This window comes from Spermophilus citellus (assembly GCF_964194105.1).
Source record: "Spermophilus citellus genome assembly, chromosome: 5".
NCBI lineage: Eukaryota > Metazoa > Chordata > Mammalia > Rodentia > Sciuridae > Spermophilus > Spermophilus citellus.
In genome coordinates, this window is record NC_138186.1 from 93,802,307 (window position 1) to 93,817,243 (window position 14,937).

The window sequence follows — 14,937 nt, forward strand, 5'->3', positions numbered from 1 at the left end:
GGGAGAGGGAGAGGGCAGTGGGTTAGCAATGATGGTGGAATGTGATGGACCTCATTATCCAAAGTACATGTATGAAGACACAAATTGGTGTTAACATACTTTATACACAACCAGAGATATGAAAAATCATGCTGTATATGTGCAATAAGAATTGTAATGCAAAAAAAAAAAGAATTGTAATGCATTCTAGTGTCATTTATTTTTTAAAAAAATCAATTAAAAACTTTTAAAAAATTAAATCAATTTATGAACGGAAGGTTTGAGGTTTCTAGCTCTAATTATCCATATTTCTACTGCTTTTTATCATTAATTTGATCAAGAATGAATCTTGTTTTGCTTTAATTAATTGGTTCTTTCATTTTTTCTTCCAGTAATGTTCTCTTTTTTCACAATTTTGGAAACAGTGTTGCTATTTCAGATTTATGTGTCATCAATTATACCAAAACTCTCCTTCCTCATGCCAGATCTGGTCACATTGATTACATTTATTTCTTGTATGTTTGCAGTCCTGCATTACTAGCATCACCAATTCAGGCGCTCCAATCTCATGGTGTTATGGAGCCTGGGCCTTCTGAGAAACTGAGGCTGCGTTATTGCAATCAAGTCAGAAAGGTTTCATACATGTTGCTCAGTGTAACAGGAATGAGTTTATTGGAGGAATAGGAAAAGGGAAAGGGGACACTCTTAAAGGAAAGAGTGGGTCCTCTCAGAGAGGAAAGGGACAATGTGCCTCTCCTGCACTCCAGTTTTATTGGGAATCCCAGAGAGTTTCCAGAGAGTTCTGCCCAAGTCCACCTCCTGACTTTTAACTGACAGCCAGGTGACATCAGACTTTCAAGTCCCCATTCTAGATCATCTTGGCCCATTCTGACCATTCTAATTGGATCCTTTACCATACATTCTTACAGATTTTATGGTTAGGAGGAACCATAAAATCTGTAACCATCCTCATCTCCCCAGGATCTGGTCACAAAAGTCTCCTCCTTTAGGGTAACTTAGGTTCCTCTTACCAACATTATTTTGGGCCTGCATTAGTCCTGCAGTGAACTGCAATTTGCTGAGGAATGTGACATATCCTGTCCATTGAAGCCAGGCAGGGCTGCAAGTAAATTTTTCTTGGAAAAGAAAGCATGTGGGGGTCAGCACAAAGGGCACATTTAATAGAATTATTTTCTTAACGTCACGTTCCCATCATTCACCTGTCTGTTCCCTAACAATGGGAATTCTCTATGGGGTTAAGGATTTCAGTTCTTCCTTTCTCCTTGGGGACCATGAGCCATCACCCAATCCTCTGTCTCCAGAGGCCTCTCCTCTCCTGACTTCTCTCTTTAACTTATAAACATACTTTTACCTCTTCTACCCTAAAAATAAGTCCTTCTAATGACCCAGAGTCCACTTCTCTCCCTTTCTCTTTCTCCTTCTCAAGGTGGTAAGCACTAGTGGAACTTAGTATAAAATTATAAAATAATGAGTGGTCATATAAATATGTTCTACCTTTAATTATATTATGCTTCTGTATTTCTTTATATTTATGGGCTTATAATTCTTTATAACTCCAACTCATTATTTTTATTACTTCATGTCAAACTTCTGTTCCCATACACTCAAGTGATGTTTTTCTAAAGTCACTCAAGACCCTTTAATTGCCAAATCCAATTAACACTTGCCCTTATCTTATTTGGCCTCTTGGTAGCACTTACTGCCTTGAACCTCTTCTTGTTGAAATTCTTTCACCCCATGTTTTCACCACACCTGCTCTACAGATTCACCTACTACCTATCACTATTCGTTTTCAGTGAGTTGGTTTTTTTTTTTTTTTGCATATTCTTTCACCTTACAATCAAATGTTGATCTCCAGAGATCTGTCCTGGGTCCTTTCCTCAAACTACAAAATTCCCTCAGGAAAATGGATTGATTCCGATTGTTTTAATTACTATTTTCTTGCCCATGACTTCCATGTTTAAATATTTAGTCCTAAATTTTCTACTGAGCTCCAGATCTCATATCTCTGGATTTTTCCTGTGATGTCTTCTCCATGTATGTGTTACTAAGTCTAATCAAACCTATTAGATCTCTTCTGGGTTCTTTTTTGGGGGTAATTGTATTTTATATGCTGGAAGGAAAGTAAATTGAATATTTAGCAGTCAGCAAGGCAGACTTGGTACTCTTATATGCTGTTTATTTCTGGTTTTTCTTTTTGGGGGAATAGAGTGGAAATACACTTCCCTGGTCCTTGGAAATTAGGTGTGTCACATGACTTATTTTGGCCAATGAAATTTATTTGAGGTGATATTGTCACTTTAGGCAGAAACCTTTGAAAACTGGCACATAATTTTATTGCCTTGTCCCTGTAAACTGGTGATATTTTAGAGAAAAGAGGATCCATCAGCTTGCATTCTAGTGAAGATGATTTATAGCCGATCTTCCACAGACTTACAATGGACATATATAGCACGAGTGAGAAATAAGTCTTCGCTATTTTAAGCTGGTGAGATTTTGGACTTCCTTCTTACTGCTGCATCACCCAGCCTGTCCTGACTGATTGAAGATCCAAAATCAAGTTTGGTATTTTTTTCCTCCTGTGGACCATGAAAAGAATAAAACAAAATAAACGAATAAAGGTGTACTCTTTCTCCTATATTCCCTTTCTTCTTTGTCTTTGTATGAGCCATCTTCATCCACATGCTTACCCAGTCTAGAAACATGGAAGCATATTTAGACTCTATTCTCAAGTCTACCAGCATTTAGTTCTGTGAATTCCATTTCCTAAATATCCTTCAAGTCTATCCTTTCACCTGCACTCTTAGTATATATCTTCTTCTGTATTGTCTACACAATTACAGCAATCTTTTAAATGGTCTCCTTTTCTCCAGTGTCAGCCTTCTCAATCTCCCTCTTGCCAGAGGGTACCAAATTATTTTGCTGTTGTTGGTACTGGGGGATGAACCCAGGGGCACTTTACCACTGAGTTATATCTCCAGTCCTTTTTGTTTTTTATTTTGAGACATAATCTCACTAAATTCCTGAGCGTCTTTCTAAGGCTGTCCTTGAATTTGCAATCCTCCTGCATCAGCCTCCAGAGAAGTTGGCCTTGCAGATATGCACCACTGTGCCTAGCTGCCAAAGTGATTTTTATAAATTGCAATGTTATCATTCCACTTAAAATTCCTTCTTAAAATCTTCCATAAGCACTTAAAATAAAGTCAAAACATCTTAGCATGGCATGTTAGGCTTTGAGAAGTCCAAGGGTTTTACATCTCTTCAGCCACTTCTCTGCTTCTGAAATAACTCATTCCTTCTCCTCCCTCCTCTGAACCAACATACACAGACAATAATATCCTTTGATTGATCCTCTAGAAATATCAATTGAAGTTTCATTTACTCTAAGAAGTTTTTCCTAAACAGACTTTTTAAAGTCCCTCCCTTTTGTCACTTCTCTGCCTAAAATATATTTTTGCTTTTGGATGTGTCCTTTTTAGAAATCTGCTTATGTGGCCATTGTAATGGCCATAGATTATGACTACAATCTTCTTGACAATAAGGATTATACTTTATTCACCATTATATATGACGAATGTATTACTTAACATCTTGTAGACACATCAGAGATGTTTATGAAACTGAAATAATGAGCCATTTCATCAGATAGCCCAACATCTCTAAAGAGCTTATATTTCAGACAGCTTTCACATCACTATGACAAAAATGCCTGACAAGGACAATTTAGAGAAAGAAAGTTTATTTGAGACTCACAGTTTCAGGAATTTCAGTCCATAGATGGCCAACTCCATTGCCCTGGGCTCAAGGAGAAGCAGCATACCATGGGTGATGGAATGGGGAGGGGGAGAGTGCTGCTCCCCTCTGGGAAGCAAGGAAGGAGAGGGTATGTGTGACAGGGAAGATGCACCCTTCCAAGGCATGCCCCTAGTGACCACCTTCACCAGCCATGCCTCATCTGCCTACATTTACTACCCAGTTAGTCCATTCAAACAAGGATGGACTGAATAGACTACATCTCTCAACTTCTAGTAATATTACTTCTGAATATTACTGCGTTAGCAGTAGCTTTGAGATCCACCTCATATCCAAATCATAATAGCTTATAATCTGTTCAGGATTCACTATGCATCAGGCATGCAACTAGCATTCATTAAGCTTTATTTTATTTAGCCTAACAAGAATTCTAGGTTATTGAGACATGCACTGGGTATCTCTCCTCATTAATTTCATTATCTGAAGGAAACCATTTCTCATTCTCCCAGCAGGTAGATCATTATAGGCCTTTAGGTGCTAATTAAATGGATTATTTTCTTAAAAAGTAATTGAATGAATAGTGGAGACAACACAGCTTGCATTCAAGGTTTTACCTACAACTTTTTTAAAAAATCAGCTTCATTATTTAAAATATTTTGAAAAAAATTATCACATTTATATATCATTTTCCATTTGAAGAATCGCCAAGTTTAATGGACCTCAATAGATAAGTGAAACAGGGCAGAAAGAACCACTACCTTGTTTCATATGGTAACTTAAGATTTCATTATTATTTCACACATATTCCCACCTTCACAAAAGAATTCTCCAGTTATCAATGAGTAACAACATGCCAAGTAATGATCAAAATGTAGAGATGAACCTCAAGACTAATTGCAAGGGGATATTGACTAGATGTTGGGGGAAAATCACAGGTATGAGAAGATATATGGGCCATTATTTATGCCCAAATCACGATTCCAGGCTCTGTCCCTCTTGACTGGAACATTCACATCTCTTCTTGATGCCAATGATTTTCTATGATCTCCAAATAATAATAGGTAAATATGTGAACCTAGCTTCTCATTACATTAAAAAATAATAATAAAACCGACATTTCTTTGTTAAGAAGTCCATTCACAACCCCAGCCCCGCCCCCGCTGACCTTTCTTCAATTGTTGCAGAAAGAGGAATTAAAGCCATTCCTTTTCATTTGGGCTCATGTCCAGCCTTCAGAACATGGACCGCAGACCTAGCTGCATTTGCCAAAGGCCCAAAAGCCCTGAGACTGGTCGATCAATTACCAACCACTTGGCTTTTTTGCAGAAATACACAAAACGTGTAGACTCGCTTAATTTTATCCCCTCCTAACCTCTTCACATGGAAATTGGCTGCTCGGGCGAATGTTGTTTTTCACCGCGGCCATGTGTCCGGGGCGATTAACACTCGCTTGACAAAACCCTTTCTTGGCCATTTGGGAGTTGCACGCGTTCACACCCGGAGTTCAGCCCGGTGCGCCTTCACGCGCAGCCTTTTTGTTTATGTGGGGAGAGAGGGGCAGATAGGGTGCGAACTTCTAAATATGCAGCAGGCCGCAAGGGCTATATAAAGCCAGGGGGTCGGACCTGGAGGAAGCTGCCAGGATTGCCCACGAGTTGGCAGCTGCCTTCTCCGGATCCGCGCTGCGCCATGGAAACTGCGGAGAGCGCGGAGAACGCAGAGAGCGCAGCCTGCGAGCGCGCGCGCCGCCACCGCCAGCTGCCAGCCGTCCCCGACGTCCGGACGCGACGCAGGGCCGCGGACTCCGGGTATCACTCCCCAGCGCGGCCCTGAACTCTCTTCCTAGTCCCTCCTTCCTCCTCTTCCCAGATCCTACCCTCCGCCCTCGGTCCAGACACCTGGTGCCAGCGGTTGGCTGAGGTGTTTTCTCCCGAAGTGTGGTTCGGTCTCACGTTTCCTTTGCGCTGCTTGTGCTTCCCATTCAGCAGATCCGCAGTCTTTTGGAGACCTTGGGTTAAAGCCAGAGGCCAGAAAGAGGAAGGGACGCTGCATTATGCAGCGGAGACGGTGAGTGAACCCTGGGTGGCGGGTTGCCCCTCCTAGGATGCAGAGACGGGGTTGGAGACGTAGGACCTGAAGGACACCTGTCCTCCGTCTGCACCCTCGCTTAAGATTGTGCCTGCCTGTGGCCCAGCCAATGTTGAGGAAGGCGGGCGTATTCTCCAGTGTCAGGCCACCGGGATCCTGCCAGAGCCCGGCTGCTGAGAAGCTGGGAGTGGGGTGGGGGGGTCACATTTCCTGCAAGCTTGAGAGACTCTGTGGCGTGCCCATTTCCATTTTTGAGATGGAGGTGGGTGGTAACTGCGAATCATCTCCTTTCGTCCCCAGATACCCAATGGTCCAGGAATGATTCAAGCCTCAGGAAAGTTTTTCCAGTACACACACCCAGTCAGGTAAGTGACAGGCCCTACTGAAGATTCCCTGCTTTTCCATCCCCAAGAAGAGGCTGGAGGCTTCACGCAGCTCCGCTAGGCAGCTGATCCTGTAGTTTTTCTTTCTTGGAAAATCTATCTTTAAGGTTACTCTGTTCATCCCACTCGCAGAGGTGGGTTACTCATCTAACTGAAAAATGTAGGAGCGCTCGCCCCCACCTGAAAGAACAGTTAAATCCGTGCATACTCAGTAAATGCTTAAGGAATATGTTAGAAAAAGACAACATGTATTGTATAGGAAAAGTAGAATGGTGACATCTTGTGCCTAAAAATGGTTTTCGCTTTTGTTTTGTTTGTAATCCCAAAGGGTTGGAATGAAATTGACTTCATACCAGACAGAAGTGAGTGGTAGGTTATTCTCTTGCAAACCAGAAGCAAGAATGGAGTTAATGATTGCAATTTCACAGAAAACCAAGCTTGACACTTGAGAGAAAATGAAAATGTACCAAAAAATCCTAAAGATTACTAAGGGTGATCCTAAAAGAGCTTAAAAGTTATTTAACATAACAAGGAGAAACTATTTACTATTTCTTGCCCCTGGAAGTGGGCCTTTTTGTAAGATTCTTTGTAGCTCTTCTTCAGACTAAAGGTTAATAATTATGCCATTTTCCTGCGTCTGAGAGCTGTTAAAAGAAGAGCTGTATGATGTTTGTAAAGGATGTATGTGTTTATAGATAGCACATAATAATTAATACATGCTGATTAATTTTCTACCATGTGCTAGCAGTTGTTGAAGAACATAGGAAAAAATGACAGCACCTTGTAAACGTCCTAATGGAGTTTATTTTGGTCAGTTTTACAGGTGCGAAGAGGGCATGAAGTGCCTAAGTGAGGCTCAGGGAGGTGTGCATCACAGGTTGTGACTGCCTGAAGTCTTGAAGAAGTTAACCAGATGGATGGGGAGGTAGGGGCAGAATGGAATTTGGGTGTGTGAAGCTGTGGTCATTCCAGCAGGGTAGCCAGAGGCCAGAGCTTGTACACCTTGATACAGAGCTTTGTTAAGATCTCATAGGTTTACTCTATAGATGAATTTGCGTATTACTCAAGGGATTTAACCATAGAGTGGTGTGGTCAGATTTATGTTTCCAAAAAAAAAAATCACTAAGGAAATTATATATAATTTAGAATACCAAAAGTAATTGGAAGCTATTGAAATTGTTCAGGTAAGAAATGATGATAAGCTTTTCTAAGACATTGGAAGTGAGGATGGGTCTGGATGAATTTGGAAAATACTTAGGTGACAAAGTTTGGCTTTAAGATATATTGGATATGATAGGTGAAGCAGTGGTAAAAAGCCAAAATTCCTCCCAAGTTTCTGATGACAAGGTGAGTCTTGCACTAAGAAAAAAAAAAGAAAGAAAGAAAGAAGAAAGAAATTAGTGCTTAGAACAGATTTGGAGTGCAAGGTAATGCATCCAACTTTCCGTTTGTCATATTTAACTGCTTATGGGGCAATAAAATAGAGATATCGGGTAGAGAACTACATATATGTTAAAATCTTAAGTACAAGCTTGGGAGTCTATGGTAAATCGAGGGTTGGGGAACTCATGACAGTGAGTACTCAGCTCATCCTGGGTAATCGAGAGGTAGGAACTGATCATTCTCAACGAAGCTTTGGGGGAAGGCCTGTATCTCACCAGTATATAGAGAAAGAGAAGTCCACAAAGGAGTCAGAAGAATCAGAAGAGGGAGTAATTCAATAAAATATGGAGTCTCTGGAAGAAAAATAGTCCACAGTGGGAAATTCTGGACAGAGTATGATGATAACAACTAACCAGCATTTGTTGGGTTTGGCAAATCCAATTAAATATTAGAAAGTAAACTGTTATCTTCATAAGCAATTACTTTCTTTTCTGAACTACTATTACAATTTAATTGTGCTTCTCTTAAGTTTATTTTATTTTTAGTAATTTATATCTTGAGTACTATTTATGTTTTCACTCATTTGCAAATTCCTGAGAGTAGGGGTCATGATTTATTCATCTTTGATATATGAATTATGTTGGCATTTTAAGGAATCACCCCAATATTTATTGAATGAATAACCCATAGTTACATATTTAAGCATTAAAATTATAAACTTTAAAAATGTTTTGCTAGAAACATATATAAACATCATTGTCTTTTTTCCCACAATTTAAAATTGAGAATACTGAATATAATATAATTCTTTGTTTTTTAGAATCACTCAGTTATACACAGGGCTATTCATCGTAAACTAAAATAACTGTGCTCTAGTCAGTAATTCAGCCTTATCTCTTCTCCTTTTATGCTTGGATAAAACACAATAGAAAGCCAAGTGGCAATATTAACACTTGCCAGATATTAAAAATTCTGAGATATTCGTGCTTACCCGCAAATTATTTGTTTGAAACCTATATAATTTCTCAGTATCTCAGTATAGTGTTCCAAATTGATTGGGAAATGAGAAGAAATGGTTTCAAGACTGTGTCAAAGGTAGCCTTTCTATGTCTCAAGTTGTGAATGCATAGACCAACTTTTAAAAATATTGGTTTTGGTACTTTCTAAATGTGTATTGGCTACATCTATTACTAATAGTTAAACTGTGAGTTTTAAACAATGCAGTAGGTGATGGACACCTTGCTTAGGGTGCATAACATTTGTCATTTTTATAAAGTTGATTATCACTGGAATTGGTATTGTAGTGGTAGAATTCATTTTTTACCCTTAAGGAATGTAGAAACTAGAAGTAAACTAAATATGCTTATGCAGGGTTTACATAAATTTGTTTGATCTAATTTATAGTTTGGATAGATATTTAAAATAAATAGCCATTAATTATTGGCAAATAGACTCTATGAAAACTGTAATAGTAGCATTTTAAAACTATCTTAAGGCTGTACCTAAATGCATACATCTATTGCAAAGGGTATAGCGCTCTTGAAATCTGGTGTTTTCATAAGCATGAGGATTCTGAATGTGCACAAAATAAACCATACTATGTTGTCTGCTTCTTTCAGGCTATTTTGGCCAAAATCAAAGTGTTATGATTACTTATATCAAGAAGCAGAAGCTCTTCTAAAAATTTTTCCAATTCAAGCCACAATTTCATTTTATGAAGATTCTGATAGTGAAGATGAAATTGAGCAGCTGACCTGTGAAAATTAATCTAATTAGTTACTTCTGATGATATTCAAAGCTCATGGGCTTTGGTGTATAAATGTATCATAATCTTTTAAACTAATTTATTTGTATATAATTTATTAATAAAAGGAAATATTATATAAATACTATGGTAGTATTGACTTTTTTATCCCTTCATTAGAATTAAATGTTGAAATTTAAAATAAATGCCATTTACAAATGTCTTGATTATATTATAACTATTTGTGGCTTACAGAGATACTTTCGGTCTTTTCATTAAATTACACATTTACCTGTATATATAATTTTGCAAAGAATGACAATATTTAATCTCTGAATACTAGATGTTGTAACATCTAGTATTTTGTACTGACCTCACTGGGATGTTGTAATTACAGATAACATTCTTTTATTAGGTAATGAAGAATATCACTTTGTTACCAAGCACACATTTATTATTATGTGTCTGCTAGCAGATAGTGAAAAATACTTTAAAATCATTATTCTATAATTGGAAAGGAAGTCAGTAGTAGGGCTCTGAAACTTTTAGGAATTATAAAGAAATAATGATAATAATTCTCGTCTGCTCTTCTTAAATCTAGTAGTAAAATAGTGTGGGGTATCCAATATTTATTGTACTACATTTCATGTAAATCACTCCCATTTAAACATTAAGGGGAGTGATTTACATGAAACCTAAAAGAGTGGAGACTAAAGAACAGAATGGAAAAATATTGATCCTTTTTTGTCCAAAGGGGAGCTATTTGGTGGAAACATTATTCATATTATCAATTTTCTTAATGAGAGAGAAAACAGGAGAAATTTGCCGGATTAAGGTAATATAGTAATCTGTGATCAAGAAGTCCTTTTTAGTTCATACCCAATCTCACAATAAACAATGTAATTACAAGTAAACATATCTCTGTAATATTCCAGGATGATAGCAGGTAAAGGCGAAGATCAGAGGTAGTTGTGAGATTCTCCTTACTGTACAGCCTGGTGTTTCACAGGAGAGAATTTCAAAGAAATCAGACTGCTGTAATAGTGTTATTTTAGTCCATATTTCAGGTAGTACAATCGTACCGCTTATCAACGAACAGAGAGTGATGTTCTGGGTTAACAAGACTCTACAAGAATATATTCTCCGATTCCATCAGCACCAGGGCTGAGGAACAGCTTCACTCTCTGGTCTTTCCGCGAAATAGCTGTCACCTCCATCCAGTGCTGAAGTTTAGTCGGCCGGACCCACTGAGCATGCGTACTTTCCCCCTGTTGCCGCCCCGCCGGCGCTCGCTCCATTGGCTCCGCCCTCCGCTAACGTTCTGCGTCACGGCGTGCTTCACCCCTGGAGACCCCGGAAGTGGGTCGGGGGCTCGGCCTCTGCCCGGCCGCTGAGCCGGAGCGGGAGAATCTGGTCTGAGAGGGGTCCAGCCGAATGAGCGACTCCGGGCAGAGCCCGGGCCAGGGATCCAGGATGCTAAACGTACCTTCTCAGTCTTTCCCGGCCCCCAGCTCTCAGCAGCGCGTCGCCCCAGGGGGGCGTAGCAAGGTAAGCCAGTGACACTTGGTGGCGCCCAGAGCTCGCCTCCCGCCTGCGTTTCGCTCTTCATCTTCAGTACGGTCTGTTTTGCCCTCACCGCCTGTCCGCCTCTGGAGCCTTCGTTCCCTTCAGCCCTTGCTGGTCTTCAGTCCTGGAACTCTCCTTCCCTTCCTCTCACCTGCTAGCCCCTCTTTCCCGCAGTCAGTCCCCTTCCTTTAGGTCCTTTCCCCCGGAATTTCAGCTCTCTGGGACAGGACCGCTCACCATGCTTGCCTTATTTTGGGTACTTAATATTGTCTTCCCTCCCTTCAACCTGTCCTCTCTGGTCTCTTCTTCATTGTCTGAAGGAGTTGTGAGTGTTGTGGCTTCTCTTGCAGAAGGGAAGGACTAAACAGTGGCGACTAGAGACAGTCTGCAGCGGTGGGGATTTTTGGAGCTAGGGAATATTTGAGAAGCTAAGACAAATGTCCACAAACCTCCATTCAGGTTTATGGACACTTCTCTCCGATCATACTTCCTTCCTCTCAGGTATCTGATTGTTTCAACATGACTTTTGTACTGATATCACTTGCTGACTTCGGAGCTAATGTAACTAATGCTAGAGTATTTGTTAAGCATAGTTACGTTTAGCAACAGGTGGGATGCAAATACATTTTATATTTGCAAAATATAGTAAAAAGTGTGACCCTTGTTCACTTAAACCTGAATGCTGCTTGCTTCTCTTATTTGCTAATGCTTTGTTCTGTAGCCACTTCCTCATGTTTTGTTTTTGAGAATTCCAACTATTTAGGCTACTCCTTTTTCTTGTCATTTCTGGACTCTTGGGTCTTAGCATCATTTAGGACTTTCTCCGACTTTCCTTATTTTTCTCTAGTTAGACCAGAAATTCTGATTTTAGACTAAAACATGGGTTCAGGAATCTGTATTTTTCACGTGCTTCTCAGAGGTCTGTATCCTCAATTATAATACCAATACTGAGATTTATTAAATGCTTCATGGCCATATATGTTTTGAGTGTTTTTCCTGTATTACCTTGTTTAATCTTCATAATGACCCTTGAAATGGAAGATTTCAGTATTTCCATTTCACAGAAAGGAAACTGGTTAAGAAATGTTGCCTTGGAGCATATAGTCTTGTGATGTGATTCTGTCTGTGATATTTCATCTATTGCTCTGTACGTCTATTTACAGCCACCCAATCATGTGTCCTTTCCTCCCTTGACCTCTTTCTCTCCTTAAACTAAATACTCACTGGATTATAGTGTAGCCTTTCCAGAATTAGATTATGAGTTGTGGCCCCTCTCCACTAAAATCTCCATCGTTGTTCTCAACATCCATCTAAAGGAAAAGCTTAGAGGCAAAGACAAAAAGTTACACAGATGGTGATGGCAAATGTGAGTCTTTGAATCCATAAAGAAAACAAATAATATTATTGTACAATTAAAAAGAAATTAAGATTCTTTCTTTTCTTTTCTTTTTTTTTTTTTTGTGTGTGTGTGTGTGTGAAACAAGATAATCTTGACCATATTGGAAACTGACTTTGGATGAGACAAATACAGATTGAAGAAAATGAAACCTAGTTGGTGACGTTGTATATCATAATTGTTAAAAGCATAGACTTTGAAGTGAGAAAGACACGGATTCTTTTCCCAAATCCATCATTTAAACTCTGAATTTGTTTCCTTGGGTATAACTGAAAATATCCAATTTTATCGGATTATTCATAGGATTAAGTAAGATAATGTTTTTTCTTAGCACAGCTTTGGTAAGCACTCAGTAAAGGATGTTTACCCTAGGGTTTTATTCAAACCTCACAGATTTGAATTTGACATAGAGAATGCATTCAATATGTGATGGCTATTATTATTTCTACTAATAACTCATAAACCAGTATTTATATACTACTTAGTAGAGGTGTGATCTCTCATTTCAAGTAGTCTCATAGGTAGCAAAGACTAATAAACAGTCATATAAAATACCATAAATACTACAGTAGTGTGTTATGACCAAAAAGTAGTCTGAATCAGAGAAGCCTTCCAGAGGCTTCTGGAGGGTGGGGCAAATCTAGGAAGAAAAAGCAACACTTGAGAGCAAGTACTTGATAGTAATCAAGGAATTAATTCCCATTTGGCTAAAGCATATAATGGAAAGAAATGAAAGTTTAATCATGGATCTTTTGAAACAAATTATGACCATATTATGAAGGATCTGGTAAAGCACTAAGGAATTTGGAGACATTATTATAAGGTAACATGAGGAGCCGCTGAAGGAGGGAGGGTACATAATTTCACTTGCATTTCTAGAAATTAACTACCCTGGGGATTATGGAATGGAGAGAGAACAGTGGTTTTGGTTTGGGATAGGAAAAAATAATTTCAAATGAATAAATTATAAGATTGGGATCAAGAAACTTGGAGAGTTTCACTGACAGAATGGGACAATATAGATTTAAAATTTAGGGTGAAATGTGAAATTGGAAATGTATCACAGATCTATTAATTTGTTTATTTTGGGGGTAAATCGATACATGAAATAAGTATGATTCAGGAAAGTGAGGTGTAAAAACTTGAAGGTGCCTGCTTTTGCATTAAACATTTTTTTGGTACTATATTACATACTAAATATAAATAGTAGCCATGTTACAGAAAATTTTACTAGGTTGTCTTAAGTGATTGAAATATTAATAACACTTCTGTATATTACTCAATACTCAAGCCTGGATAATTGGTAAAAAACAGGGATTGATTTGTTGCAGTTTTGGAGACTGAAAAGTCTAAGGTCAAGGGCCTGCATCTAGAAAGGGCCTTTGGTGGAACATGGTGGAAATTATAGAGATCAAGAGAGCAGCCTTAAGCCATCCTTTTTTTTTTTGATAGAGTTTATTTTGACATATTTATACAAACATGCAGTATGTCTTATTCTAGTTAGGATCCCAGTTTTGTGGATGTAGTGATGTGGAGATTCACTGTGATGTATTCATATATGTACATAGGAAAAACATGTTAGATTCATTCCACTGTCTTTCCTTTCCCCGCTCCCTTCCCTTCAGAGCCCTTTGTCTAATCCCCTGTACTTCTATTCTTTCCCTCTCCTCCTTGTTGTGTATTATCATCCACATATCAGAGAGAACATTCAACCTTTGATTTTTTGGGATTGACTTATTTCATGTAGCCTGATTGTCTCCAGATCTATACATTTACCAGCAAATGTCATAAAGTCATTCTTTTTTATGGCTGAGTATTATTCCATTGTGTACATATACCACATTTTCTTTATCCATTCATCTGTTGAAGGGCATCTAGTTTGGTTCCATAGTTTAGCTATTGTGAATTGAACTGCTATAAACATTGATGTAACTGTGTCACCATATATTGGTCATTTGTATTTCTTCTGTGAAGTGTCTGTTCAGTTCCTTTTCCCATTTATTGATTGGGTTAATTGTTTTCTTGGTGGTGTTTTTGAGTTCTTTATATATCCTAGAGATTAATGCTCTGAGGTGCAGATGGCAAAGATTTTCTCCCATTCTGTAGGCTCTCTCTTTATTCTATTGATTGTTTCCTTTACTGTGAAGAAGGTTTTTAGTTTGATACTATCCCATTTATTGATTCTTGATTTTACTTCTTGTGCTTTGAGAGTCTTGTTGAGCCTGTTCGTTCCTAAGCCAACATGATCGAGTGTTGGGCCTACATTTGCTTCTAGTAGACACAGTTTCTCTTCTAATACCTAGATCCTTGAATTTTGTTCAGAGTAAGAGACAGAAGTTAAGATTTTCTTCTGCTACATATGGATTTCCAATTTTCCCAGCACATTTGTTGAAGAGGCTATCTTTTCTCCAATATATGTTTATGGCACCTTTGTCTAGTATAAGATAACTATATTTATGTGGGTTTGTTTCTGTATCTTCTATTTGTTCCATTGGTTTTTGTGTCTGTTTTGCTGCCAGTACCATGCTATTTTTGTTACTATAGCGCTGTAGTATAATTTAAGCTCTGGTATTGTTATGCCTCCTACTTAAGCCCTTTTATAATCAGCATTAATGCATTTATGA

The 14,937-nt window shown here is 38.6% G+C and overlaps 2 protein-coding genes across 6 annotated transcripts in view; both read left to right on the plus strand.

Moving 5' to 3' along the window:
- Window positions 1–4,668: 4,668 nt before the first annotated feature.
- Window positions 4,669–9,374, plus strand: RIPPLY2 (ripply transcriptional repressor 2; the record flags this gene model as incomplete). The annotated part of the gene is made up of 5 exons (XM_081294999.1): window positions 4,669–4,688; window positions 5,235–5,561; window positions 5,739–5,820; window positions 6,142–6,206; window positions 9,227–9,374. 5 exons carry the CDS (start codon window positions 4,669–4,671, stop codon window positions 9,372–9,374), a joined length of 642 nt encoding a protein of 213 aa, XP_081151125.1.
- Window positions 9,375–10,693: 1,319 nt separating this feature from the next.
- The window catches only part of LOC308649590 (cytochrome b5 reductase 4), a 91,701-nt gene continuing 87,457 nt past the window's right edge, over window positions 10,694–14,937 (plus strand). For all 5 annotated transcript variants that reach the window (XM_081295247.1, XM_081295248.1, XM_081295245.1 and 2 more), the window contains exon 1: window positions 10,694–10,899. In XM_081295247.1, the coding sequence (XP_081151373.1) occupies window positions 10,786–10,899 (114 nt within the window). In that variant the 5' untranslated portion in view covers window positions 10,694–10,785. The remainder of the gene's footprint in view (window positions 10,900–14,937) is intronic.